Below are 27,664 nucleotides of genomic sequence, written 5' to 3' on the forward strand. Positions count from 1 at the left end.
CTCTTTCCTTGTTCCAGGTTGTGGCATTCGAAGTGAAGAAGAGAAACGATCGCAGACCACTGAGCGATAGTAATCCCGGTGATGAGAAAGGTAAGGTCTTCCACTTTCGCGCCCTAGACCTAGACCCACTCTCTCTCCCTCTTCCTAATTCTAATGGGGTCCCTCTTTGATTTGATGATGGATTTCGTTTACTGCTCGATAAAACATTAGAGCCGCGCAAACGGTAGCAATCGGACAAATTACAGGTTGCTTACGCTTCTATCCTAAGCTTCTCGCAAAGCAAGATCCCTCTCCTTCCTGGCCACGATCGTCGTTCCGGCCATTTTAATGGTCCCGATGGCTTGGTAGCTGTTTTCTCTGGTCCACAGCTACCAGAAGTACCAGGAGGATCATGTTTTACGTTCGTTCTCGCGTTGCATTGTTGTGCAGCACTACACCGATGGCAAGAAGTTTTTCAGGGATTGTGCCTTTAAACCAAGTCCTATGCCTTAATTCATCACATTATAATATTTTTACAACAAAAAAAAGACAACTTTGTCGAAAAAAAAAATGTAACTCATATGTGATTGCTCTAACCACGTGTTTAGTTCCTTTTTCTCCCGGGGAACTCACTGAGAGCACACGCACTGTGTCAGGGCAAACAACGCGGAAACAACGCGCTTAATTAATATCACGGCTGGCGACGTGTCCATTAGACCATGGCCAACGGAGAGCTCGGATCCACGAGAGGTGTGATACGCGGCACGAGACATAATGTTTGATAATTAAAGCAATGGCCACTGCACCACCGCCCCCTCAACTCCCCTTGGCATGCCCTTTACCGTGACGCTAGCAATGGCAAGCGAAAGTCCCAAAAATAGAACCACAACCAATGTCTGTTTTGCAATGAAAATAACATCATCATTCGCATGAAGCGCCCGGGGAGAGGGAAGGGGTGGATTAGAATCCTTCACTGGCACTCAACAGAAAGGTGATGATTATTTACAAACAGACTTGATCAGTAACCCCGTCGTGATGATCATAATCGAGAGTGAGTGCAGCGAGATGCGGGAGGTTGATTGACTTCGACGCGTGGCCACCTGTCACCAATCGTGGCCACCATCAAACCGCATCTCCCCCCGCGGGGCGTACACTTGTTGTAGTTTGTATTCGCTTTCACCACGGCCGGTTCGCATGTTCGAGACGTATGATCTTCAGACTTGGGCTGCGAGCGTGTAGTGCGCAGGGAGCGTAGAGAAATTAAAATAAATCCGCGAATCCGCGAATACCGGGGGTCCCCGTCCGTCGGTGGCGTCCGGTTTTTATGGTTTCGCATTGTTAGAACGTCCTCAGTTGGCTCAGTTGCGTTCTGATGCCCGACCGTGGCGTACAGCTTCCTCAAAGTAACAGTGCGGTGTCCGTTTGTCCTAAAGAGAGTTGGTGCAGTGGAAAGTGGTCGGTCACGTCCTGCGGGACAGTAGTAGCTGAGTAGCTCCGAATCGTGCCGAAGAATGCTTAAAGGATGAATCGTAGAGGAAAGTATGTACTGCATGGTTGGTTTTCCGAGTGTAGTTTCTCAATTTGAATAATTCAAACGTCCTCAATTGGCTTTACATAAACGCTAATTTTTCGTCCACGATACTTTCACCTTAATTTGCTAAACTGTGCACACCTAGAACGCAAGCATGTGAAGTGCATCGCTCGATAGATGCCGGACGGTGACACTGTTCGTTGATTCTATTTTTGTCTTTTATTTCCCCCTTTCTTGCAGCCACCTAATAATAACGGTGGTACAGCTGGTGGCGGTACTACTGTCGGCGACGACTACTGCAGTGCTGGCCAATGGTTTGCCCGGTCAGGAAACGTTCCGCTGCCATCAGCATGGGCAAGTGTGCAAACTGTGGAACCTGTATTTGGACACGGTAGACGAAGTATCGGAGGTAACGATCGACACCGGCAGCACATCGTTCGCCGAGGTCGAGATATCCTTCTCCTCGCTACCAACCATCCCCGCGTCACTTTTCACCGATAACGAAAATGTGGTGTCACTCAAGATGGAAGACTGCGATGTGGAGCTGCTCGAGAAGCACATCTTTGATGATGCGAGCGAGCTAAAGTATCTGCAGCTACCGAAGAACCACCTGACCACGCTACTGGATGATGGGTTCTCGCGGGCAACGAAGCTGCTCCGGCTCCATCTCGGTAGTAACCGTATTGTAACAGTCGAAGATTTTGCGTTCCGTGGGCTGGACAATCTGGAAACGCTGCGTCTATCGCGCAACAAGATTGCACAATTCCCCGCGAAGCTGTTCGCCGGATTGCGCCAGCTAACGGAGCTCAATCTGGATCACAATCACGCGGAAACGCTACCGGATCGGTTGTTCGAGGAGTTGACCCAGCTGCGGGAGTTGCAGCTGAACCACAACTACCTCACGACACTGTCCCGGAACGCGTTCATCGGTCTACCCAGCCTGAGGAAGCTGAATCTGCGGGAAAACGAACTGACGACCATCGATCCGCTAGCATTCAGCCCACTGGTCACACTGACCGAGCTCGATTTGGAAGGCAACAATTTGAAGCTGCTCTCTCCAAACACTTTCGCGCCGCTGGTGCACCTGCGGGAGCTGGTGTTGGCCGACAACTACATCGAACGGCTCGATGATGCTCTGTTTGCGAGCAATGGCAATCTGGAGATACTGAAGCTGAACAACAATTCGCTCGAGGAGCTGCAACCGGCCGTGCTGCACAGTCTGCGCAACCTGGAGGACCTCGCGCTGCAGCATAATGAAATTCGGGCACTCGATAAACACCTGTTCCGGACCACGGCCAGCTTGAAGGTGCTCCAGCTGGAGGGTAATGTGATTGAGAAGCTTGCCCCCGGAACATTCGAGGGACTGCGACGACTGGAGACGCTCGATCTCGAAGATAACAGTCTGTCATCGATCGATGGTGGTATCTTTGTTGGACTGTCCGCTTTAGAGAAGCTGTACATCAGTGAGAACCAGATCGCGGAACTGCGGGCGGGAGCATTGCGTGGTGCCGAGCGTTTGAAGAAGCTCGAGCTGGAGCAGAACGTAGTGAGACGGATCGATGAACGGTTCCTGGACGATACGACGCAGCTGCGGAGTTTGACACTGGAGGAGAACCTCATTGAAGAGATCCCGGAACGACTGTTTGCTAACCAGCGCAGCCTGAAGGAACTTTCGCTGGAGAACAACAACATTAAGGAGCTACCGGATGGATTGTTCAGCGCGATATCGAGCTGTTTGGAGGAACTGTATCTAGCGGACAACGATCTGGAGGTGCTCACACCGGCGGTCCTTGATTTACCTCGTTTGGAGCTGCTCGATCTTTCGGACAACAATTTCCGCGATCTACCGGACAATATGTTTGCCAAGGTGAAGCAGCTGCACGAGCTGTACCTCGATGGTAACATGCTGGACGAGGTACCGGATGCACTGCGAGCACTGACACGGCTGTCGACACTGTCGGTGACACGGAACCGAATCCGTTCAATCGATCCCCAGAGCTGGAGTATGATGCAACGGTTGAAGGAACTGTTTCTGTCGGAGAATCAGATCGAAAGCCTGGCACCGCAGAGCTTCGAGCGACTTGAGTCACTCAAGGAGCTCGCCCTTGATCGGAACCATCTACAGACCATACCGGCCAACATGTTTGCTCGGAATGGAAACATCGAGAAGCTGAACCTCTCCAGCAACCATCTGGTGGGTCCACTGGCGAACAGTTTCGCTGGCCTGTGGAAGCTCGAGGAGTTGCATCTTTCCGATAATCCGATTGCGTTGGTCGAGTCAAACAGTTTCCGCGATTTGCGCAAGCTGGAAAAGCTTTCACTCGAGAACGCGAGCCTCGCGGATCTGGGTGGCAGTCCATTCTATGGGCTGTCGACACTGGAGAAGCTGTACCTCGATGGCAATGGAATACAGCGGCTCGAGGGAGCGTCACTGCGGGGTCTCGAGATGCTGGAACGGCTCTTCATCAATCACAATCCGGTGGCCCGGATCGATAGCAACACGTTCCGTCAGTTGGGTAACCTGCGTAGCATCACCATCGGTCCGGGTGCGATCGAGTTTGGTGAAGATTTGCTGCAAAACAATCAACGGCTTCAGGAGCTCCAGCTGTTCGACTGTCTCACGGGTCCACTTCCACCCCGGTTTTTCCATTTCATCCGCAAGCTGCAAACACTGGCGATCGCAAACAATAAGCACCTGAAAAGTCTCAACAAACAGTGGTTTAAGGATCTGTCCAATTTGCAAACGCTGGTGCTGAGCGGCAATGGGTTGGTGCAGTTCGAGAAAGGCATCTTCGATACGCTCGATGGATTGGATGAGCTGTACCTGTCCGGGAATCCGGTCGGTGAGCTAGAGCGGGACATCTTTGCCAAGCTGCTCGGCCTGGAGGTGCTGGATCTGTCCGATATGGCACTAACCAAGCTACCGATGGGAATGTTTGACAATCTATACGATCTGGAGACGCTGGACCTGGGAGAGAATCGATTGGCCAATGGGTTGACAAATGGCGTCTTCCGGAATCTGTACTCACTGAGGGTGCTACTGTTGGACAACAATCGGTTGCAGTCGCTGGATCCGGTGCTGTTCGATGATTTGAAGAACTTGCGCGAGATCGATCTGAGCGGTAACGAGCTGAGCAGCCTCGATCCGCAGCTGTTCCACGATTCGCTCGATCTGGAGCTGCTGGATCTTTCGGCGAACCAGTTCACCGTTTTCGATCTGCAACAGACGGCGTACGCCAAAACGTTGGTAGAACTCGACATGGACGATAATCAGCTGGTAACGCTCCGGATTACGGAGGATCTGGAAGAGTTGTACGTGGAGAACAACCAGCTCGCGACCATCGACGTCGATAACTCGCCTTCCTATAATCTACGCACGCTCTCGGTGGCGAACAACAACTTTACCGAGCTGGATTCATTGTTGCGGTTCAACAATTTGGAATCGCTCGATGCGTCGTACAATGAGCAGCTACAGGTGCTGCCGTTGGGTGCTGTGTCTGCTGCCATGTCCGTGCTAGAGGTTCTAAATGTATCGCACTGTGCGATCGAGGGTCTGGATAGCACGAATATTGAAGTGCACGCATTCCTGGAGCGGCTGGACGTGTCGTATAACATGCTAGCCGAGCTAGATATGGCCGTGTTTCAGCACTTTCCGGCCGTCGAAGGATTTGTGTTTGGTGGTAACCCGTTCCAGCAGTTCTCGATCGAGGAGGTGGTGCACAGCTTCAAGGATCTCGAGTTGATCGGACTCGAGGGTACCGAATGGGAGCCCAGCTTCCTAGATGAGCTGGAACGCTACATTGCCGATCGTGACTTGAAGTTCTGGCAGCATGAGGAGGAAGACGCTCGTGCATGCACGATCGGTCGAGTTAGCGCACTTTTCTGTAAGTGAAATCCTGCTTTGAAGGGGCATTTGCTGTGCCAGAATAACGATCATATCCTTGATCGTTACATAGTTGTCGTTTCAAACTTTAAAAAGAGGTCGGCGTCATTTTAATATACATTGCAACCGAAAAGCATATAAAACATATTAAAGCATCACTCTTTTTTGTAAGTTCTGCTGATAGTCGATGGTAAAATAAAAAAACGGTTATCTCCTGAGCATGGAGTAGATTTTGTCATTGCATGAATTTAATCTCAACAGACTAGAAGCTGACGGAGTGGCACACTCGGTCATGCTTTGGAATTCCGGTTTTAATGTGACACAAAAAATAAACGAACATCGAGCATCGCATAAATCAATCGCAGCACTAACAAACATATCAAGGTCAGGCGGCGCACAATGATCAGATTGCTTGATAGAGGGAAGGCGCAACTGCTTAGGACATTGACTTGCACGAAACCAGTTGTAATAGCGTAGCCCAAACCGGCTCAAACATATTTGAGATCACGCAAAAGGTCAAATGATTATCGACAAAAACTAAACGAGCGCGATGAGAACACCGGGGAGAACCGTTTTGAACGACGATTAAAAAATCAGTCTCGTTTCGGCTGCAGGCCGGACAATACCATCTGTGGGATCGTCGTAGTTTCGTCTGTTTGTAGCGTTGGTTGAGGTGATTGTGTTAACGGTGAAGATGGGATCTTCGAGTAAAAGGTATGTAAAGGAAGGAACTATGATATTTTCCTGTTGGTGAAAGAAAATCATCCTGCACACGTCTTCCTTCCTTTCTGGTAGGATATGGTACGGTGTAGCGCTACTCCTGGTATGCTGCTTGCTTGGTACAAACTCCGATGGCATCCCCAGTGTCGAATGTGATGAGTTTGATTGCCTTATTGAGCTGAACGCATTTTACTCCGAGGACAGAGTGCGTTCGCTCAAATTCCCATTGGCGGTGGAAGGAGAGGCTACGGGTTTAGTGACAGTGACATTCGCTCAATCGTCGCTTCCGATCATACCGCCGTCTCTGTTCGCCGGGGTTAATGGCAACCTTATCAAAGTGCTGCACATGGAGAAGTGTGACGTACAGCGGGTGGATTCGTCTTCCTTTAGCCAGGCGCGCGAGCTGAAAGTGTTGCGCCTTCATCGAAACCGCATCTCGAGACTATCGAACTACTTGTTCCGCAACGCTACCAAACTGGAACGCATCAACTTTGGGGGAAATCGTATCGATGAGGTCGAGGAACAGACCTTCCAAGGTATCGCGGGGCTCGTGACGCTCCGATTGTCCCGCAATCACATTAAGGTGCTGCCTGCCAAGCTTTTCGCCGGAATGAAGCAGCTCACGGATCTGAACGTCGATCACAATCGCATCGAGTTCCTGTCTGATCGTTCGTTCGAGGATCTGACGTCGTTAAAGGAACTGTACCTTAGTTACAACTTTCTTCAGAATCTCACCGACAATGCGTTCGTTGGGTTAGCGAATCTCAACACGTTGGCATTACATTCGAACCGAATTGCGACGATTGCACCAAACACTTTCGCACCGCTGACGAGTCTGGAAACTCTACTACTGGAAAACAATCGTTTGCAAGCTATTGCTCCGGAATCGTTCGCAGCGTTGATTAGTTTGAAGAAACTCGACCTGGAGAGAAACATTCTGCAGAACCTGCCAAAGGAATTGTTTAAACAGAACGGAGCGTTGCAGATATTACGTTTGACGAAGAATAATATCAGTTCACTGGATTCGGAAATTTTTCAAAACCTGAGCGCACTAGAGGATTTGTTGCTGGGAGAAAATAACCTTTTTATATTAGAACCAGGTGTATTTAAAAGCCTCGGTAGCCTGAAAACACTTAATTTGGGTGGAAATTTTTTGAGTTACATCGCCGATGGTACGTTCGATGGGTTGCAATCGTTTGAGAGTCTATCGTTGTCCAATGACGGTCTTTTGGTGTCATTCTATCCAGCATTAAAAACGACAATACGATCACTTCGGACCCTGATACTAGATAACAACTTTTTCTCGATGTTTGATCCATCAATTTACGTAAAAACACAAAAATTACGACATCTGCATCTGAGCAGTAACAAACTAGCAACATCGGAACTACCCTCCTGTGAGAATATGCCTGAACTGACAAAGCTGCTGTTGGAGAATAATAAGATTACACATATAGATAAGAATCTACTCTCGGAATGTCGTCACGTGACGCTGCTCTCATTCCAGAAGAATCATATCGCGCAGATTGAACCTGGTTCGTTTGATACCGTCAGCAGTGTGCTGGAGCAGATTGACCTCAGCCAGAACTATATTACCAACATTTCAAACATACTATCCAATCTGAGCGCCCTCAGTGTTGTAGATCTATCGGACAACCGCCTACGTACACTGCAAGATGATGCATTCGACGGCTCGGTTGCCATAACGCAGATAAATTTGGATAATAACTTCATACAAGTCATTCCGGCTGCTCTGGCAAAATTACCACAACTAACAGATCTGTCATTGATTGGAAATAGGCTCAAAACCACTGTTTCTCCTGCCATCGCAAATGGATTCGCTGGTCTGTTGCGATTGTATCTCACGAATAACTCGATCACAACACTTCAGGTCAAACAATACCCGATGCTCGTTGGACTCCACCTAGAAAATAATCAAATTAAGAGCATTCCCGATGACGCGTTTGAGACGAATGAAGACCTGAAAACACTTTATCTGTCCAACAATCGGATCACGGGATCGCTAGACCGCTGCTTCCTCCCGGTTCGTCGCCTGGAGAACCTTCAACTCGATAGTAACCCGCTTGGCCGTATTTCCGCCAGCACGTTCAGTTCCCTCACCCAGTTGGAGACACTCATGCTGAAGAACACTAGCCTTACGGAGCTGAGAGGTAGTCCGTTCGCTTCGTTGGAAAAACTGAGCCTATTGGATCTATCCGAGAACAACATCGGAACCATCGGATCAGCGGAATTGCAGGGTCTCAAGTCTCTCGATGAGCTCTACCTCAATAACAATGACTTCGCTGATGCCAATTTGAGTGGCTTATCTGTTGTAGATAACGTAAAGTTGTTAACCATATCGTATAGCAAATGGAATCCATCGGCAGATTTGCTGGTCAATAAGACCAAGTTGGAAGATCTCTACATGCAAGGAGCTCAGTTCAATGTACTGCCAAATGACTTTTTCCTTTTCACCGGAAAACTATCCCTTCTGTCTATCTCCGACAACAAGCAGTTCAATCATCTTCCTAGCACCTTCTTCCAGCATATACCGTATCTGAAGGAGCTAACGTTAGTGAACAATAGTTTGTCATCGTTCGAGCAAGGAGTTTTCGATTATTTGGGTCTGCTAGAGGAGTTGTACATAAGAGGCAACCCATTGCGAACGCTCCGTTCGGATTTGTTTGCCAAGACGTACAGCCTGAAAACGTTGGAAATATCGGAAGCCAACCTTACCAGTCTACCGGTGGGATTGTTCGGTTCCCTCAACCGTCTAAAAAAACTCGATCTGGACAGTAATCAGCTATCGAATCAACTAACGAATCAAACCTTCCAGGGGCTGCACTCATTAGAGATTCTGTTGCTGCAAGACAACGGAATAGAACGGTTGTCGCAAGGTGTTTTCGATAGCCTAGTACTGCTGCAAGAAGTGTACCTTGGCCGTAACAAGCTGAGCTCGCTAGACTCCCGCCTATTTGCCAACATGCGCCACATGATGATACTCGATTTATCGAACAACAAGTTCTCAACCTTTGATTTGACTACATTGTCGTTTGCCAGTCCCCTTCCTTCGTTGAATTTGGATAGTAACGGTTTGAAGACAATTAAAATTTCACTTAAACTGAACATGCTGTCAGTAGATAACAACGAGCTGAGCTCGATCGAGATTGAGCGAGAACCACATGCGTACAGTAACCTCATCCAGCTTTCGGCCTCTAGTAACCGTTTCACGACGATGGAAAGCTTTTCACAATTCCATGCAATGTCGGAGCTGGACGTTTCTTTTAACCGTTTTGAAACACTTGATTTGGGTTTATTGACTAACGAAATGGTTTCGTTGATGGTGCTGAACGCATCCGATAGCTACGTAAACCGATTCTCTGTGGGAGATTCTGGCGAGCAACTATCGCTTGTTCATCTGGACGTTTCCAATAACAATCTGACCAGCCTGGAAGATTTTGGCTATCTGCGGTATCCATTTCTGAAGAACATCGTATTTGGTGGCAATCAGATCGACAGATTCTCGCTAGAGGATGTGTCCAAACTGTTCACTATGCTGCGGACGATCGGTCTCGAGGGCACTCAAGGCAGCTTGAGTTGTGATTTCATTCGTGGATTGGATCTAGATCGTTTTTATCTTAATCAGTGGCGCAAACATGAGTTGGAAGAAAAACAGCAAAATTGCATGAAAAAAGAGAAGGATATATGCTGTGTTTGAGAACCGATGGTACAACTGACAGAATAATGAACTAATTTGTTTTGCTTCTATCTAAATAAATGGAAATGGATCGCCAAACGAGTTGCATAACTCAAAAACTGCTGTTTTAATATAATTTTGAAAAAAAGAAAGAATATTGGACTGCAAAGGGAAGGACTGCAAAGAATCACCAATTCCTAATCATATCAATTCTGACATAATTTAGCTAGTATATTTCCTCCGTATCCCTAGGGCTACAGTTTGTTTTCAATGTTAGATTAATCTTTGAATTTTTTCATGTTTCACGACGATATGGATTGGTGGTTGTAATGCTGGGAAATGTGAACCAAATAGCTTACATGCAACAACACGTTAACAACGATAATTAGTAAAATATGTAAATGACAAATCTTGTTGATACGACATCGCATCACGATGATATCAACTGGACACTGTTCATTGTAAATAATTTTAACATTGAGCGGTTCGTGCTCAATACACTAAAAAAATAGAAAGTAATAAGTAGGTGAAGGATGCTGTTAGTGAAATAAAATAAAACCACAAGCCCATGGCTTCAAATGTCTTTCAAAAGTACAACAGATGACCTTCTGTATACTTAGAGGTTGTGTATCATGCGCTGTTGATACTGTGTCAATTGTGCCTTGCTCGTGCGGATCCGATGCCTGCCTACGAAGTCCTAGACATTTGATTAGAACGCAAGAACGCTGATTCCGGCTCACAATCAAAATATTTGCGGCGCATTGGCTTGAAGCAAACCTGTTGCTAATCTCATTTCAGCCAAACCGACCCAGACATATTTGACTTACGAGATCACGCAAAAGGTCAAATGATTATCGACAAAAACTAAACGAGCGCGATGAGAACACCGGGGAGAACCGTTTTGAACGACGATTAAAAAATCAGTCTCGTTTCGGCTGCAGGCCGGACAATACCGTCTGTGGCATCGTCGTAGTTTCGTCTGTTTGTAGCGTTGGTTGAGGTGATTGTGTTAACGGTGAAGATGGGATCTTCGAGTAAAAGGTATGTAAAGGAAGGAATTATGATATTTTTCTGTTGGTGAAAGAAAATCATCCTGCACACGTCTTCCTTCCTTTCTGGTAGGATATGGTACGGCGTAGCGCTACTCCTGGTATGCTGCTTGCTTGGTACAAACTCCGATGGCATCCCCAGTGTCGAATGTGATGAGTTTGATTGCCTTGTCGAGCTGAACGCGTTTTACTCCGAGGACAGAGTGCGTTCGCTCAAATTCCCACTGGCGGTGGAAGGAGAGGCTACGGGTTTAGTGACAGTGACATTCGCTCAATCGTCGCTTCCGATCATACCGCCGTCTCTGTTCGCCGGGGTTAATGGCAACCTTATCAAAGTGTTGCACATGGAGAAGTGTGACGTACAGCGGGTGGATTCGTCTTCCTTTAGCCAGGCGCGAGAGCTGAAAGTGTTGCGCCTTCATCGAAACCGCATCTCGAGACTATCGAACTACTTGTTCCGCAACGCTACCAAATTGGAACGCATCAACTTTGGGGGAAATCGTATCGATGAGGTCGAGGAACAGACCTTCCAAGGTATCGCGGGGCTCGTGACGCTCCGATTGTCCCGCAATCACATTAAGGTGCTGCCTGCCAAGCTTTTCGCCGGAATGAAGCAGCTCACGGATCTGAACGTCGATCACAATCGCATCGAGTTCCTGTCTGATCGTTCGTTCGAGGATCTGACGTCGTTAAAGGAACTGTACCTTAGTTACAACTTTCTTCAGAATCTCACCGACAATGCGTTCGTTGGGTTAGCGAATCTCAACACGTTGGCATTACATTCGAACCGAATTGCGACGATTGCACCAAACACTTTCGCACCGCTGACGAGTCTGGAAACTCTACTACTGGAGGACAATCGTTTGCAAGCTATTGCTCCGGAATCGTTCGCAGCGTTGGGCAGCTTGATCAAACTCGAGCTGGATAAGAACTTACTAGAGAACATACCAAAGGATTTGTTCAAACGTAACAGACAGCTACAGATTCTGCGTTTATCTGAGAACAGCATTAGTTCGTTGGACTCGCATATCTTTGAAACTTTAGGTGATCTGGAAGAACTAACGCTTACTGGTAATGCGCTTCAGGCTTTGGATACGAGTCTTTTTAAAAACCTGACCAACTTGAAGACACTTAACCTTGACAAAAACTCTTTAAATAATATCGATGCCGGAACGTTCGACGAGTTGAAGCTTTTAGAAAGTCTATCGTTGGCCAATAATGGACTTTTGTTCTCGCCTGAAGCAGCATTTCTAAAGAAGCTAAAATGGCTTCGCATTCTGGTGTTGGATTACAACTTTCTCTCGATGTTCAACCCCACATTTTTCTTAGGAGCACACAAGGTAGGAAATCTGCATTTGATCAGTAATGAATTGCAAACGAGTGAAGTACCCTCTTTTGGTATTATGCCAAAGTTGACAGAGATTGTGCTAGATAAGAATAAGCTTGTGTACATCGATAAGAATCTACTCTCGGAATGTCGACATGTGACGCTGCTCTCATTCCAACAGAATCAGATCGTGCAGATTGAACCAGGTTCGTTCGAAACATTGAGCAGTGTGCTGGAGCAGATTGACCTCAGCCAGAACTATATTACCAACATTTCGAACGTACTGTCCAACCTAAGTGCCCTCAGTATCGTAGATCTATCGGACAACCGCCTAAGTGTGCTGCAGGATGATGCATTTGATGGGTCGGATGCTCTAATGATGATAAATTTGGATAATAACTTCATACAAGTCATTCCGGCTGCTCTGGCAAAATTACCACAACTAACAGATCTGTCATTGATTGGAAATAGGCTCAAAACCACTGTTTCTCCTGCCATCGCAAATGGATTCGCTGGTCTGTTGCGATTGTATCTCACGAATAACTCGATCACAACACTTCAGGTCAAACAATACCCGATGCTCGTTGGACTCCACCTAGAAAATAATCAAATTAAGAGCATTCCCGATGACGCGTTTGAGACGAATGAAGACCTGAAAACACTTTATCTGTCCAACAATCGGATCACGGGATCGCTAGACCGCTGCTTCCTTCCGGTTCGTCGCCTGGAGAACCTTCAACTCGATAATAACCCGCTTGGCCGTATTTCCGCCAGCACGTTCAGTTCCCTCACCCAGTTGGAGACACTCATGCTGAAGAACACTAGCCTTACGGAGCTGAGAGGTAGTCCGTTCGTTTCGTTGGAAAAACTGAGCCTATTGGATCTATCCGAGAACAACATCGGAACCATCGGATCAGCGGAATTGCAGGGTCTCAAGTCTCTCGATGAGCTCTACCTCAATAACAATGACTTCGCTGATGCTAATTTGAGTGGCTTATCTGTTGTAGATAACGTAAAGTTGTTAACCATATCGTATAGCAAATGGAATCCATCGGCAGATTTGCTGGTCAATAAGACCAAGTTGGAAGATCTCTACATGCAAGGAGCTCAGTTCAATGTACTGCCAAATGACTTTTTCCTTTTCACCGGAAAACTATCCCTTCTGTCTATCTCCGACAACAAGCAGTTCAATCATCTTCCTAGCACCTTCTTCCAGCATATACCGTATCTGAAGGAGCTAACGTTAGTGAACAATAGTTTGTCATCGTTCGAGCAAGGAGTTTTCGATTATTTGGGTCTGCTAGAGGAGTTGTACATAAGAGGCAACCCATTGCGAACGCTCCGTTCGGATTTGTTTGCCAAGACGTACAGCCTGAAAACGTTGGAAATATCGGAAGCCAACCTTACCAGTCTACCGGTGGGATTGTTCGGTTCCCTCAACCGTCTAAAAAAACTCGATCTGGACAGTAATCAGCTATCGAATCAACTAACGGATCAAACCTTCCAGGGGCTGCACTCATTAGAGATTCTGTTGCTGCAGGACAACGGAATAGAACGGTTGTCGCAAGGTGTTTTCGATAGCCTAGTACTGCTGCAAGAAGTGTACCTTGGCCGTAACAAGCTGAGCTCGCTAGACTCCCGCCTGTTTGCCAACATGCGCCACATGATGATACTCGATTTATCGAACAACAAGTTCTCAACCTTTGATCTGACTACATTGTCGTTTGCAAGTCCTCTTCCTTGGCTGAATTTGGATAGTAACGGTTTGAAGACGATCAAGATTACACCAACGTTGAACAAGCTTTCAGTGGATAACAACGAGCTGAGCTCGATTAATGTTGATAAAACTACGCAGTCGTTTAGTATGCTCATCCAGCTTTCAGCCTCGCATAATCGGTTCTCAACGGTTCGAGCCTTTTACCAATTCCCTGCAATGTCGGAACTGAATGTATCGTTTAATCGATTTGAAACACTTGATTTGGGTTCATTGTCGAGCAAAATGATTCCGCTGATGGCGCTGAACGCCTCCAATAGCTACGTCAAACACATTGGAAAAGCATTCTTCCAGCCACAATTGTTGTTCATTCACTTGGACGTTTCAAATAACAATCTAACTAGCATCCAAGATTTCGGCGAGCTCCGGTATCCATTCTTGCAGAACCTTATCATTGGTGGCAATCAGTTCGATACGTTCTCGCTAGAGGAAATGACCAAACAGTTCACTATGCTGCGGACGATCGGTCTTGAGGGCACTCAAGGCAGCTTGAGTTGTGATTTCATTCGTGGATTGGATCTAGATCGTTTCTATCTTAATCAGTGGCGCAAACCACAGTTGGAAGGGAAACAACTAACATGCGCGAAGCAAGTGAAGGGCATCTGTTGTCTATAACAAGAAGTGAGGCAACTCTTGGAATGATGGGAAATTCTGTTCGAATTAATGAATAAAGATAACTAGCAATCATCCTTTGATGTTTGAACATTTATGACTGTGAAAGATGACCTTGTTATTTGGGAGGTTGTAATAGTGGGTACCAAGTGATGCTGAAACCAATGTTCGTAAACGTTGCTGATAGCTTTCACGAGCGTCTAGAAACGTGTCTTGATGTAGTACACATTGGAGGAAGTTGATTGACATGCATACAGTACAGAAGCAGATTCCGGTTCAAGGGTTATATCGCTTATGGCTTATAAATATTGTCCTTCTTTTTTTTTGTTTAGTATTGGTCGAGTGGAGGTACTGAGTCGATTAGTAACACTTCTAATGGAGTGATGTGCCATTTTCTATTCTTTGGCTGATTAGCTTCGTTCGAGTTTGACTAGTTGCTGTATTATCATTTTTAAAGCCAATATGCATTACGCAAAATGCTGCGTGTGTGAGTAAAAGCTGGCCGATTGAAGCTATTTCGCTGATTAAAAGCAACATTTGGCATTGCTAAGAGCTGTTTCTGCTCCAGCAGGTTATCGCAGAATTGACCAATAAAACAGCATCCAACAGATTAAAACAAACTCTCTGCATCATAGAAATGAGTTGTGACCTGCGTGACCTGCAGCTGATTGGTGAGCATTGTGTTAATTTGCTGGCGAAAACAGTGCAGGCCTCCAATGTTGATAAGGAACGGACGAGGAGAACGTCTTCTTATGTAATCGACTGATTTACGCAACAAATGCAGCTTTAAAGGCCTCTGGGCAGCATACTACGGCATTCAGTGGTTCGGTGTCTATCGGTGCAGCAGTAAGCTGATCAAATTAGAATTGTTCAAGGATGTGGAGCCGTATTGTCAGGTAAGAATGGTCGCCGCTGTAGTCATCAATCGTTGGAATGCGAAATGAAAATCGCATCTTTTATTGAACCGTTTTTAGTTTACTGGCATTGGTTGTGTTGGGCTGCGCAAGTGGAAATGGCAAAAAGCAAATAGTTGACTTGAAGTGTAAATCCACAACGGAGTGTTTCTTCGCCGACCTTCACTTTGAATCGGCGAAAACGATGCCGCGCATCAGAGTGCAGCTTAATCCGGATTATTACATACAGGTTAACTTCGTGAACTCGACCATTCCCGCGGTGCCCAGAACGATTTTTGTCGACGACGATAACATACAAGCGCTCAACATAACCAATTGCGCCGTGGAGACTATCTTGCCAAAGACCTTCGAAAAAGCGAGTTCCTTAGAGTTCCTGTGGCTAGATAATAACAAAATTAGAGCTGTTTTGGAACATGCTTTCAGAGGTGCTAAACAACTGAAACTGATCTCGTTAGTCAACAATCGCATCCGAGCGGTCTCTGAGGAAGCCTTTAGATATCTACCAAAGTTAGAAAGTCTAGATTTATCGAAAAATCAGATAAAATCGCTGCCGGCAGATGTGCTAGAAAACAGATTTAAACTAACATCGATCAATTTGGCTGACAACCTCCTCAAATCGTTGGATACCTACTTCTTCTCTGACTTGGATCGGCTGGTAGACCTTAATCTGCAGAACAACTTTCTTCAATTCCTAAACAATGACTTACCACAATCACTTGAAAGTTTATATCTTCGAAACAATCGGCTGGAAACGATCGAATCGAGTACATTCTACAATCTTACCGCACTGACCGCCCTAGATCTATCGAAGAATAATCTTAAAGAGCTACCTAAGGCCGTGTTTGGGACGCTTGCGGAACTGAATGCGCTTAGTTTGGAAGAAAACTATATTTCTCAGCTGGATGACGACATATTCATCAATAACACGAAGCTGGAGGATTTGGCCCTCGATAACAACACCATAACGCACCTCTCTCCAGCGGTACTGGCTAAGCTGCCCGTTTTGAAACGATTTTCTATCGAATACAATCATCTTCAAACGCTGGATGCTGACCTGTTTCGCAACAACACTGCTCTTGAAAATCTATGGCTACAAGGAAACGATCTGCAGCATCTCAATCCGGCAACCTTCGAGCCTCTAGGAAGTTTGATGAATTTGCAAGTGGGTAAGAATATCTTGCAATCGCTAGACGCACGGGTGTTTGCTAATCTCGGTGAACTAACCGAGTTACATGTGAGCGGCAATAGAATCGAACACCTTAAAGAAGGAACTCTAAGAGGAGTGCCCAAGCTGACGACGTTACAAGTCGATGATAATTCTGTCAAGAGCATTGATGCTCATTTCTTGGATGATGTGCCGGCGTTAGAGTTGTTCAATGCGAACGATAATTTCCTCACTACGATCCCTGTGGAGTTATTTGATCGAACAATGAACTTGTCGGAAATATTTTTGTCACGAAATGCAATACAGAAGCTACAGCCAGGCACGTTCGACAGAGTGGCAAACACCCTTACAACACTATCACTCAGCGGTAATCAGCTTACCAATATCGACAGCTCGATTTTGAATATAGCTGCTTTAACCATTCTCGATTTGTCAAAGAATCTCATTCGTCGATTACCAGAAACAGCCTTCGTAGGTGTAGCTAATTTAACTGATCTTTCTCTAGAACGAAATCTCCTAACCGAGATACCCAAGGCAATCACCAACCTGACTAAATTAGAGAGATTGTGGCTGCAAGAAAATCGCATCCACGTGCTGCACGCAGGACGGTTTAGTGGTATTGAGCAACTGCAATTCCTGAATCTAGATGACAACAGCATCGTTCAAGTTGAAGACGGGTGCTTCCGTGGTCTTAAGTCGCTGACAGACCTCTTCTACAGAAATGCCGGAGTTACCCCGAGGGAATTGTTGTTCGAGATGCCCAGCCTCCGGGCACTGAACTTGGAACTAAAACAAAAGCCGCCGACAAATTCAGCACGAAACATTGTTGAACTTCTGCTAAACAGATCTGACGTTCAGTTACCCATAAATCTACCCATACTGGAAGAGCTGGAGCTTTCAAACTTCGGGATTAGAACCCTCAACCAACGATTCTTCGATGGCATGCCACGGCTAAAGACTATCAAGTTGTTTGAGAATCCGTTGGAGAAAATCGATGTTCAAACCTTCACCGGAATGGAGGATCTAGAGGAATTGACAGCATTTCCTTACAACGGCGTGCTCAAGAACATTTTCCAAAGTAACAAGAAGCTGGAATCATTTTATCTTACAGATGCTAATTTTAGCACGCTTCCGGACGAGTTTTTCCATAATAACAAAGCATTAAAAACCGTAACGATTCGATATAATCCTAATTTCTCGCAGCTTAACTCGCACTGGTTTGATCAAACGGATAGTTTGGATGTATTGGAGTTGCACTACGACAATATCTCAAGCGTGGAACCGGAATTCTTTGATGTTGTAGACCAGCTGACCGAATTACACCTGCCTGGCAATCCCCTGCGCGCATTGCATCAGGATGTTTTCTATTACGTTCCATTGCTTCGATACTTGGATCTAGAGGAAACCCTTTTATCAGAGCTTCCCAGCGAGATATTTGACGGATTGTATCGGCTAGAGGAACTCTACCTTAGCTCCAACAACTTGTCGCATCTCTCCGAAGGCACCTTCCGTCATCTGTATTCCCTCACCCGATTATCTCTTTCAAACAATAGTATCGAACATCTCGAGCCATTGCTGTTCGTTAACGCGACGCGGTTAACCTCAATTGAACTGCATTATAACAAATTGAGCCACCTGGACGAACGTTTGTTTGTCAATCATCTAGATCTCGAGTATTTGGATCTGTCGAATAACCGGTTTGCAGCATTTGATTTATCCGCGAAGACATTTTCCAGTTCACTCCAATTTCTGGTCATCGATGAATGCGGCCTTCGCTCCTTGAAAATTACACCTAACCTGCGCTTCATATCCGCCGATAGCAATCCGCTGACCACGATCGTTGTCGATAAAGCCTCCCGATACCACCTAACAACGTTGTCGATTCAAAATACCAGTTTCAACAGCATGGATGTTGCATTCGGGTTCCCCAACCTTCAGGAACTGAATTTAACGCTTACCAGGATCACAGAGATAGATCTGGCGCGCGTGGCCGTTCTACTACCACGTTTGCAGGTGTTGAACGCTTCCGATTCTGCCATCGAATCGCTTGGCTCCGTTAATAACGTTAACCATAATCGACTTTACTCGTTGGACATTTCAAACAACACGCTACCGGTCGACGAGCTTCGGAAGGTACAGGCCATGCCTCAATTGGAGAGTTTAACCATTGGAGGGAATGGAATGCGCAACTTTGAGATTGTCTCACTGATGAAGCGTTTTCCACGGTTGAAGGACCTCGTACTCGAAGGAGATAATTGGAATTGTACGGTTTTCCGGGATAATGTTCGACAGGGTACCTTAGCTTTGATCAATGTCCAGAGTGACTCTTCGGGGCGTTGTTGAACAGCATCAATCTACTAAAAGCAGTTGATATTGTAATTGATACGGACGTGAATGAATAAAACTATTTCAATCCTGCATTTCAATCACCAAACGTAGCATCTATAAAGCATGGTAAGATGGAACTTCAAGCGTGGTGTCGTTATCTCCTACCTTATTGCCCTGTGTATTGCCTTTAAGGAAACTTCAACATACTCTTTATATCACTTACTGAAAGAAAAATAATAATTGTTTGAACTGTTCAACTGCTGGTGGTGTGTCGGTCTTTTTCCAGCTCAATGTAAGAACATAAACTCTGTTTCAAATGAAGGGATGATGGATTATCGAATCGACTCGCAAAGCAGACGTTATTCCGAACGACACCCAGTAGCACTTTCAGCTTAATTATCGGACACACATTTCAAACACGACCGAGTGTGAGAAATTCTCTTGCCAAATTCGCCATGGAACCTTCAGTTCCATCGATAAACGTCTTCTTTCCTCGTGCACACCGTCGAAAGGAAAGGAGCAGAGGAACTGTTCCCCTGGCTGCCGTGCTAATTATCGCGCTGCTCATAGTCATACCCAACCGAGAACGCGCGGTTCGTAGCGCCTTTCCGGAGCGTTACTGATTCAAAGCGAATTTGGCTGCTTTCCTCTTCTTCTTGAATGGAGTAGAACCTGGAACGAGCGCTTTACACCCCAAAAGCTTCCATTTGAAACACCCAGCATCTCCGAGACGGCCCACATCGACCATCTTTTATCCAACGAACGAATCCTATTCGAAGAGGCAGAAGCAATGGAACGTGAAGCAGAGCTTCCCCTCCGCTCGAACCCACCGGGTGGTGGGTAGTTGGGGTCCCTGAGAGGGTTTTTATGAATGAACCGAAATACGAGCACAGGGCAGTAGCAGTTACCGGACGATTCGGTAGTCAAAAAACCAGTCAAACAACCATTACCATCGCCATCACCAACGCGCACACCAACTGCGGGACCACTGATGTGAAACAATTGATTTTGGTACGGTGTTGGGCAAGATTTTCGACAGCTTTTCACCATCCAGCCAGCACGGTGTGGCCGGGCGCAACAGGGTGTATCCAGCGTCCTCTTAGAACCCCTGCACCGGCCGCCCATCCGTCCGGGGCGAGAGCGGATGGTTCCAAAATCGATAATAATTCATCTATTTATTATACGATTATCGATGGATCATTATGTTCGTGTGGATTTTCTCTCATTTCCGGGTGACGGGGGTTCCATCCAAAACCGGTTGCCCACCCTCCAAGATGGACCGAGATTGTGCGCAGAGTGATGGGTGTGTGGTTTTAGGTGTGTGTCGCTGGCAGCCCAATCCGATCGCACTGTAAGATCAATAACGATTTCGCAGCAGGTGCAGCAAACTAGTGCCTTTCCTTCTCCACCGTGCAATTGGAGGACCAACTGAGGGGGGATTGCTGACATGAACGGATGAAAGTTTGTCTAACTCCATCTCTTGTGGTGTCCAGGTTTAGCTTTCATTCCTACTTTATCTGTTTTTGTTTTCGGCGATTGTATTAACGTCTCCGATCACAAGAGTTTTGTGGTTTCTGTAGTTTATGTTGCAATGCACAAATATTTGCTACAAATACGCTATTTGTTGTCGCTAACGCTGTTCATCAATAATTGAACCAGGTTTTAAAAGTGTATCCCTCTCTTTTCTATCGTGTAAGTAATAATTCGCAAATGTTGTTCCAGCTTTTAATTGATGTTTAACCGCATAAGACATTTCTATGATCATTTACGGAACATTTTAGCGGTCGGAAACAGGAGATTGCGTAACTGTTAATAATTCTGCAAGCTTCGTTTTGCCTTTGATATGAGTCCTGATCAAGTAATGCTGCCTATTCTTTAGCAGCAGGCTTTTTTTTGAATGGCCAGTTCGCTCCTAATCTCGCAAGCTAAAATCAGTATTTTTAAACAGATCTTTTCTCAACTTCAACAACTCTCAACATGACCTTGAATCCTACTGCCTCTGGGAAGTAAAACATGTGTAAAGCACCCAAGGATTGTGAGCGAGAGAAAAGGGTCCGGGATATTGAAAGAAATATGTTCACGAAAGAAAATCACAAAACAAAGTTTCAATTTCGCTTGCCAGATTTTTTCGAGGTAGCTTTAGTTTTTAGCAGGTAAAAATATGAATCCAACAGAAGCTAAGCCACGGAACTTTTCAAGAATCATCAAGAAATTGTCTTACCAAAACTAATCATGACCCAAACAAAACTCATCTCGCGAAATAGCCAACCCATACTTCAGTTAGGTCAGCATTACAACATAAGCTGCGATGTCTGCACAGATCTGCGGGTAGAGCAGAGAGTAGTGGCTGAACGGATGGATGCTGCCAGGTCTCGCGCCTCTGCTTTCTAGGCGCACCAAATAGAGTCCACGAATGAGCCGGCAAGAAACATAACAACAGAGAACATAGACACACAGATACACGAGTACGCGAGCGATCGCCAGCGCGCTAAATCTTCCATCTTATCTGCCCCCATCCGGCGCGGATGTAGATCGAGGGATGGAACCATTTGAGGTGGGCATGGGCGCGGGTGTGCGAGGGGAAACTAGATTTTTGGGGGCAGGCACCAGCAGAGCGCAGACACTGGTCGCCGGTGTGGTTGATTCGAGGTTTCGAGGCTGGCCCAAGGCACCTCTAGCCGCGCGTTAACGTCTAGCGAGAGTGTCCGTGCCTTAGCCGGAGCGGCAGAAGAAGGTTACGTAGTCATTATGCCTTCCGGGTTCATTCATGCTTTCGTGGATCGCTGTCGGCCACCCATACCCCAGACCCATGCTGAGGGGGGAGGAGAAAAAGGAACAGGGTTCGTGGGCCCGGCCGATGCCACGAACTGATTTCGTGAGTAAATGTAGCATCAAGGTTATGTCGGTTGCGGGTGGCCGATCTCTAGCCAAGCGTACCAAGAGGATCTATCGATCGTCGAAAAACCCCGGATCAGATCTCGGTAGCTGCGCAACACGAAAGTGCGTCATCCGGCAATGTCTTGTTCCCCCCGGGCTCTCCCTCCCTCGGTGTCAATTCTATCTCCTCAGGATCATCATCGTTCTTGCCATGGCTTGGCATGCGATGGAGCTTCTTGATTGGCCTGAGTCCAGCTACTCACATCGAGAGAGCCCAGCACCTCCAGGCGTATGCGGTCCCAAACGTTTAAAGTCAACTTTTTGCCAAATTCAGTAGCTAATTAGAGTCGCGCACGCACAGCGAACGCTTGCCGGGCGCACGATCACGAAGCACCACAAAACGAATGTCGCCTCCGGGAAACGCCATCACGCGATCGCATTTGGAACTGTCCGGGTTTTTTTTTTCGCGGGGCCTTAGTGTTCTCCATCAATCATCCTAAACATTCCTGGATGGCATCCTGCTTCCGAAGGGACCAGAGTTCTAGTTTCTCCACGACTTACGACGGTATGCAAATTAGGAAGGAAGCGTCTGGCCGCTCTTTCCAGCGGTCAGTCCGCGAGCCAAGCTGAAAGCAATGTCACATCCCTCGCATAGTGCTACAATTAAGCACCCTGTCCATACCTTGGCAGGATAATGTTTCCTGACGGGCTGACGAGTGGGCGAAAGCCAAACGCAGAAAGGATGGATTCGTGGTGTCTCGCGGAAATCCTCGGGCAAATCGTCGCCAACCGGAGCAAACGGGAGCGGAGATAGCGCGGCCAGACGGCATTAAATGTACACAAAAGCAGCTGTCAACACAAGCGTGCCGCGACAATTACAACATTCCTTGGTCGCTTCCGAAGTCGCCTGGCCGTTCGCGATGACCTTCGGATAATCACTTAAATGGTCGGCCCCTTCTGGCCAGCCCCACAGGTATGGGGGCCCCTTATGCTCTCCTCGTCACTCGCTTGACATGGTTCTGCCGAAAGGGATCAAGATGATGAGGCCAGTCGATTATGGTTGACCGTCGTGCTGGCGGACTGTCGGAGCGGTTGCGCTTGGTGGCCACGGTAATGATGGACCAGGCCAGACGTGCTCCTTACCGGCCGTGATTTCGTTCCGGTGTTGGCGGTGGTGCTAGTGGTTGACGAGTTTCGAGCAAAAATGTCAAACATTTTGAGGTTACAGGAACGGGCACGCTCGCTCTGACACTTTAAACCTCGGTCGTCGTCGTTGTCAGGAATGTTAACGCACGCTGTAATACAGCACGTAAAACGGATGGAAAACATTTTTGTCAGGATAAAGTAAAAGGGAGGATATCATTAACATTGCGTCGCAAGAATGGGTACAAGGATTTTGAGGACATGAAAAAAGAATTAAAAATGTCGATGACGAAACTGTGCTTTGGAATCGAAATACTACAAAAAGAGAATATCTTCTCAACATAACTTTTGGGTTAAAATTCATGAACCCACGATAGTAGATTAGATGATTAGGTCAAGAATTGCAGCAACATCCAAGGTGCATTGGTTGGCATGGCATCCATCGCAAGTCGCTGAGATGCAGGGATGCAAGGAGTCGGTGTACTAGATGCTCTGGATGCTGCTGATCGGAACAGGTTTTCCACAAACCCCCCTTTCACCCCCTTAACCCTTTTTATGCTTCTGCGCATCCCTCACTAACACTAACGCGTATGCTGGTGTGCGTTCCATTTTCAACTCCTGCATTTCTTTCACTCTTTAAGAACGTCGATCGTTCGCTTTACTCACTCCAACATAAAAACACTAAAGACACACCTCCGAACCCGAACCCGATAGCCGCCCTGTTCTGACACACGCAAACCCTCTATCTCCTTTCTCTGTTACTCCAACGGAGGCGGAGCTTCCGGCTCGGATTCCACGAATCGGAGGTGCGCTCATGCCCACACCAACACACGCGCACGAAAATTTCGAGAAAAAAAAACACGGGAGATTCGCGCTGGAATGGCGGCCGGAGCGGCTCAGTTTAGGAAGGTTATCCGCAGCAGCAGGTAGCACGGGCAGCGTCGTGAATCACGCAAACGAAAGATCTCGATTTTCATCGCCGTCGCCGAGTTTTCCGCCGACAACAAAATACCATCCCTTGATCATCGTGCGTGCGTGTGTCTGTGCTGTGTGTGTGCGTGTGATAAAAGATAACAAAGATAAGGAACCGCCCGCCCCTCACCCACCCAAAGAAAATCACGGAGCCTACTACTCCACGTTCCGGAGGTTCCAGGTTCGATCCTCAGTGCGATCTTTCGTTTGGTGATTGTTGGCGCGTGTGCGCCCTTGCGTGTGTGTCTTCCGGCGATAAGGAAAAGCGAAAATCTTTCGATAATTTCCCGGCGTTCGATGACGTCCTGTGCTCGAGCATAAAGCGTGAAGCAAAACAGTGAAACTGTTGTCACCGGTGGCTAGCAAGCTATCAGTGTGCCGTTGTGTTCGAATTGGTATCCTGTAGCAGCAGCAGCATCTCAGCTCAAAAGATATCACAAACCAAAGGCAAAGGATCCGCGGAGCAGATCCAGTGACAACTGCGGTGCATCAGAAGAGGCCCAAACGTGTGAAAACACGTGTGTGTTTGGCTGTGTCTGTGTATCTGTGTGTCGGTGTCCAGAAACAACATCATTAATTAGAGGCAACCCCGGTTCCGTCGGCCGTACCAGTGCTTGTTTGGTTGTTTGGTGCACCGAAGGACCGTGGAAGGAAGCGGAGAAAAAAGGATCATCCAACGATCGCCGCATCGCCTTCCTCCTCCTCAACAAGCCAGAGCCAGAGCGAGAGCCAGAAGCGCAGAAACAAAAATCGGAATTGAATCGAATCCACCCTTCGGAACCAGACCGCGCTGGTTCATGTTGTGTTGCGGTGCTCGGTGTTTGGTGCTCCGTGAACAAGCTGAGGCCCCTGTCCTGTGATTCTCTCTCTCTGCCGGTGGCCGTGGTCCCGTGTGGTGTGATCGTATCCTGTGTGTACCGGAGACGCGTGTGTGCTGGGCCAGCAGCCAGTGACCGGTGGCATTCTGTTTTAATGCGAGAGTGTTGATCATCGCCATCATCAGTGTGACCATCCTGAATTCGTGCAACCTTTCCGGTGTGTGCTAGTGCGTGAGCGTGTGTCAGTGTTTGGTGCTGTTAGTGCCGAGCGGTTAGTGGCGGTGATTATTAATAAGCGAGTCCCTGTCGTCACCGTGTCCCTGCGTTCCGTGGTGACACGGTGCGTGGTGACCAGCGTGAGCGCGAGTGAGCCCCGAGGCCAAGATAGAGAGTGAAATAGGTGACCTCGGCTACAACAACGGCCTTACAATTCATTTCGATAAAGTGGCCTCCATCGGCGCCAACACGCTCAACTTTACGGACCTGGGGAGCCCTTACGAGGGCCCCCCAAGCACCCCCCAGTCCGGTATGGACGCGCCGGATGCACCGCACACGCCCAAGTACATCGATGGCGGTGCGACGGCCACCGCACCCGGCAAGTCGGCCTTCGTCGAGCTGCAGCAGCACGGGTTAGTGTTTTTGTTTTTGGGTTTGAGTTTTTGAGTGGGTGTTATGCTACGAATCCAGTGATCGCGGTACGAATCCGGTGATCGCGCGTGTCGATCATCTTCATCACAAAGGAACGCCGGCCAAATCCAATCCAATTGTGTCACAAACATCATCACCACCACCGCCACTCATTACGAATTACGGAGAGGTTGCATTACGGCGTGGTGGTGGTAATTAGCACCGGCTAATGATCATGATTGACGGTGTCAGGTCGGCACGCGCCCCGCTTTTGTACGACACCCTCTCAAAGCTGACCGCCGTTTACAGTAAAATAATGCTCCATCATAAATGCGCTCTCGAGCACAGAAACATATCGCAGTCACAGTCCATCCGTGCCACGATGATCGATGGATGTTACGATCGATTTTGATCTTTCTGCACATTCCGCGTAGCAGAAGAATTTCGCCGCAAAAACCGCGTTCCACGTTCTGTGCGAAGTGAATCAGAAGGCCGGGACAGAAAGGATGGTCCGGTTTACGGGCTCCAATTTGGTGCTGCGAACCACGCGAACAGTCAAGGTCTAGGCGCAGCCCAGCTGAAGCCGAGCACTAGTTCACGGCAGCCTGATGACGCGGTTGGTCATAAAAAAAAACGCATAGACGCGCACCATAAACAGCGATCGAGCATCGCCCGGTCGGTCGGTTGGTTGTTTGTTTTTCCTCAATGAGTCAGTAGTTGGGCTCTGGCTTGGGACTTGGGGGGCACCGACGCACCGCAGTTACCGCGGTGCAGTTTGTCAAGTTTTATGGCCGTCCCATACGGAGACGAAACGAGCTAGTGAACGAGCGCGTGCCTTCCACGATGATGATGGTGGCCACATCACGGGTTGTCGCTTCTTATCTTCTTCACCTCGGATCCCCGTTCCCTTTGGCAGGCGCGTACTTTACGACGCCCCGGCAGCCATTTGCAGTCGAGACGCACCACGGGTTGACGATTGATTTAGTGTGGCTCAATCAAGCCTTCCTAGTTTGCCGGTGGCCTACAATGCACGCTTTATGGGGTTGTAACAATGGTTTTATGGCAGTTTTTTTTACAACCCCCGGGGCTGGTGGGCCATTCGCTGGCTGGCGGGGGTTAATTACACGCAAATCTCGTGTCCGTGGCGGGCTCGGGACAAGGCATCGGCTCAGACTTTGATTTATTTATTTATTTCAAAGTAGAGCCTGTTAGAAGGACTCTTGCCTCTGGATAGTATTTTATAGGCGGCCTCTCAGGGCCTCCAATTTGTTTGTCTTGTAAACAACGTACACGTTTTACCGGGTGAAAATTGATTAAACATCGAGTACCATTGAGCACAGAAGGGGTGTTCTGCTTTACTTATCAGGCGCTATAACTGGGGAGCGGGATTTCTTTGTATGGATTTGGGTGCTCGGCTACGAAAGAACTTTTTGTTATGAACTGGCGAATAAAGGTTGAATAGAGGTCTATTCGCGGATGAAACTGACGATGCTCTCAACGCTGCTTTTGGTAATTGTTGAAAAGCTGCAAAATTAAGGCACTATCCCACTTTAGAGTCTGAAACAAATATTCGCAAGTCGTCAAATGATAGCTTCCACCAAATTAACACAAATTAAAAACCAGTAAAATTGGTTTTCGTGGCCGGGATCCATTGGAGGATTCCGCGATCATAGCCAAACCATTTTTGGAAGGTCTAAAAAATCATTAGGGGCTAGTTCTCATGACATACTCAGCTTTCCAAAGCCATACTAGTTCCATCCGCGAGCTTCTTCATCTCATAAAAGTCCTGTTTCCTGAAAGTGCGTACCACAGAGAAAAAGAGAGATGGCCTCGACCTCGTGCCTGGCTGGTTGTAAACAAACAACTTACACCAACCACGAGCCACGAAATGCACTGGCTGGTTCGCCACTGGCCTAGTGCTCGGTGGCCTTAATGGTGGGGTGCGCGCTGCCGAAAATTGAATTACACGTCAATTGTTTAATTCATCCGGCTCCCGTCGCCGGTGCTCTCTCTCCCTTTTCTTGCTACGCACACCAGCCTCCAAATTCCGCTTCTGCGCATCGCGGCAGCAACAACAGCAGCTTTGATGGACGCCATTGCGCTAGGAAAATGAGGTAAATAGCTACCCTCCCGGGAGGAAGGAGGGTAGTTTTCCGCGCACATTAGTTCCGGTAGTGGGTGAAATCGGTGGTTCATCGAAATCGGAAGTCTAGTCTGCCCGAGATGTGATGCGTCGAGGCAATCCTCG

The 27,664-nt window shown here is 47.5% G+C and overlaps 5 protein-coding genes across 6 annotated transcripts in view; all 5 read left to right on the forward strand.

The window, feature by feature from the left end:
* The first annotated feature begins 1,355 nt into the window (after positions 1-1,355).
* On the forward strand, positions 1,356-5,631 carry LOC126575293 (protein artichoke-like). Its single transcript, XM_050235923.1, has 2 exons — positions 1,356-1,518; positions 1,751-5,631. The coding sequence occupies exons 1-2, from the start codon at positions 1,502-1,504 to the stop codon at positions 5,400-5,402; spliced, it is 3,669 nt and encodes a 1,222-aa protein (XP_050091880.1). The 5' UTR covers positions 1,356-1,501; the 3' UTR covers positions 5,403-5,631.
* Positions 5,632-6,459: 828 nt separating this feature from the next.
* On the forward strand, positions 6,460-9,831 carry LOC126575294 (protein artichoke-like). Its single transcript, XM_050235924.1, has one exon. The coding sequence runs from the start codon at positions 6,460-6,462 to the stop codon at positions 9,829-9,831; it is 3,372 nt and encodes a 1,123-aa protein (XP_050091881.1).
* Positions 9,832-11,203: 1,372 nt separating this feature from the next.
* On the forward strand, positions 11,204-14,575 carry LOC126575295 (protein artichoke-like). Its single transcript, XM_050235925.1, has one exon. The coding sequence runs from the start codon at positions 11,204-11,206 to the stop codon at positions 14,573-14,575; it is 3,372 nt and encodes a 1,123-aa protein (XP_050091882.1).
* Positions 14,576-15,209: 634 nt separating this feature from the next.
* Positions 15,210-20,478, forward strand: LOC126576847 (leucine-rich repeat-containing protein 15-like). Its single transcript, XM_050238148.1, has 4 exons — positions 15,210-15,243; positions 16,146-17,185; positions 17,609-18,784; positions 20,473-20,478. Exons 1-4 carry the CDS (start codon positions 15,210-15,212, stop codon positions 20,476-20,478), a joined length of 2,256 nt encoding a protein of 751 aa, XP_050094105.1.
* Positions 20,479-23,914: 3,436 nt separating this feature from the next.
* The window catches only part of LOC126577473 (homeotic protein distal-less), a 44,664-nt gene continuing 40,914 nt past the window's right edge, over positions 23,915-27,664 (forward strand). For both annotated transcript variants that reach the window (XM_050239132.1, XM_050239133.1), the window contains exon 1: positions 23,915-25,418. In XM_050239132.1, the coding sequence (XP_050095089.1) occupies positions 25,318-25,418 (101 nt within the window). In that variant the 5' untranslated portion in view covers positions 23,915-25,317. The remainder of the gene's footprint in view (positions 25,419-27,664) is intronic.

This window comes from Anopheles aquasalis, chromosome 3 (assembly GCF_943734665.1).
Source record: "Anopheles aquasalis chromosome 3, idAnoAquaMG_Q_19, whole genome shotgun sequence".
NCBI lineage: Eukaryota > Metazoa > Arthropoda > Insecta > Diptera > Culicidae > Anopheles > Anopheles aquasalis.

Excerpts from the sequence above, each read along its gene's own strand:
- LOC126575295 (XM_050235925.1), top strand. The coding sequence starts at position 11,204 with ATGGAGAAGTGTGACGTACAGCGGGTGGATTCGTCTTCCTTTAGCCAG.
- LOC126575294 (XM_050235924.1), top strand. The coding sequence starts at position 6,460 with ATGGAGAAGTGTGACGTACAGCGGGTGGATTCGTCTTCCTTTAGCCAG.
- LOC126576847 (XM_050238148.1), top strand. The coding sequence starts at position 15,210 with ATGAGTTGTGACCTGCGTGACCTGCAGCTGATTG. Across the intron at positions 15,244-16,145 it reads GCGTGACCTGCAGCTGATTG|ACCTTAATCTGCAGAACAAC; the intron begins GTGAGCATTGTG and ends ATCGGCTGGTAG. Across the intron at positions 17,186-17,608 it reads TCCTAACCGAGATACCCAAG|ACTATCAAGTTGTTTGAGAA; the intron begins GCAATCACCAAC and ends CCACGGCTAAAG.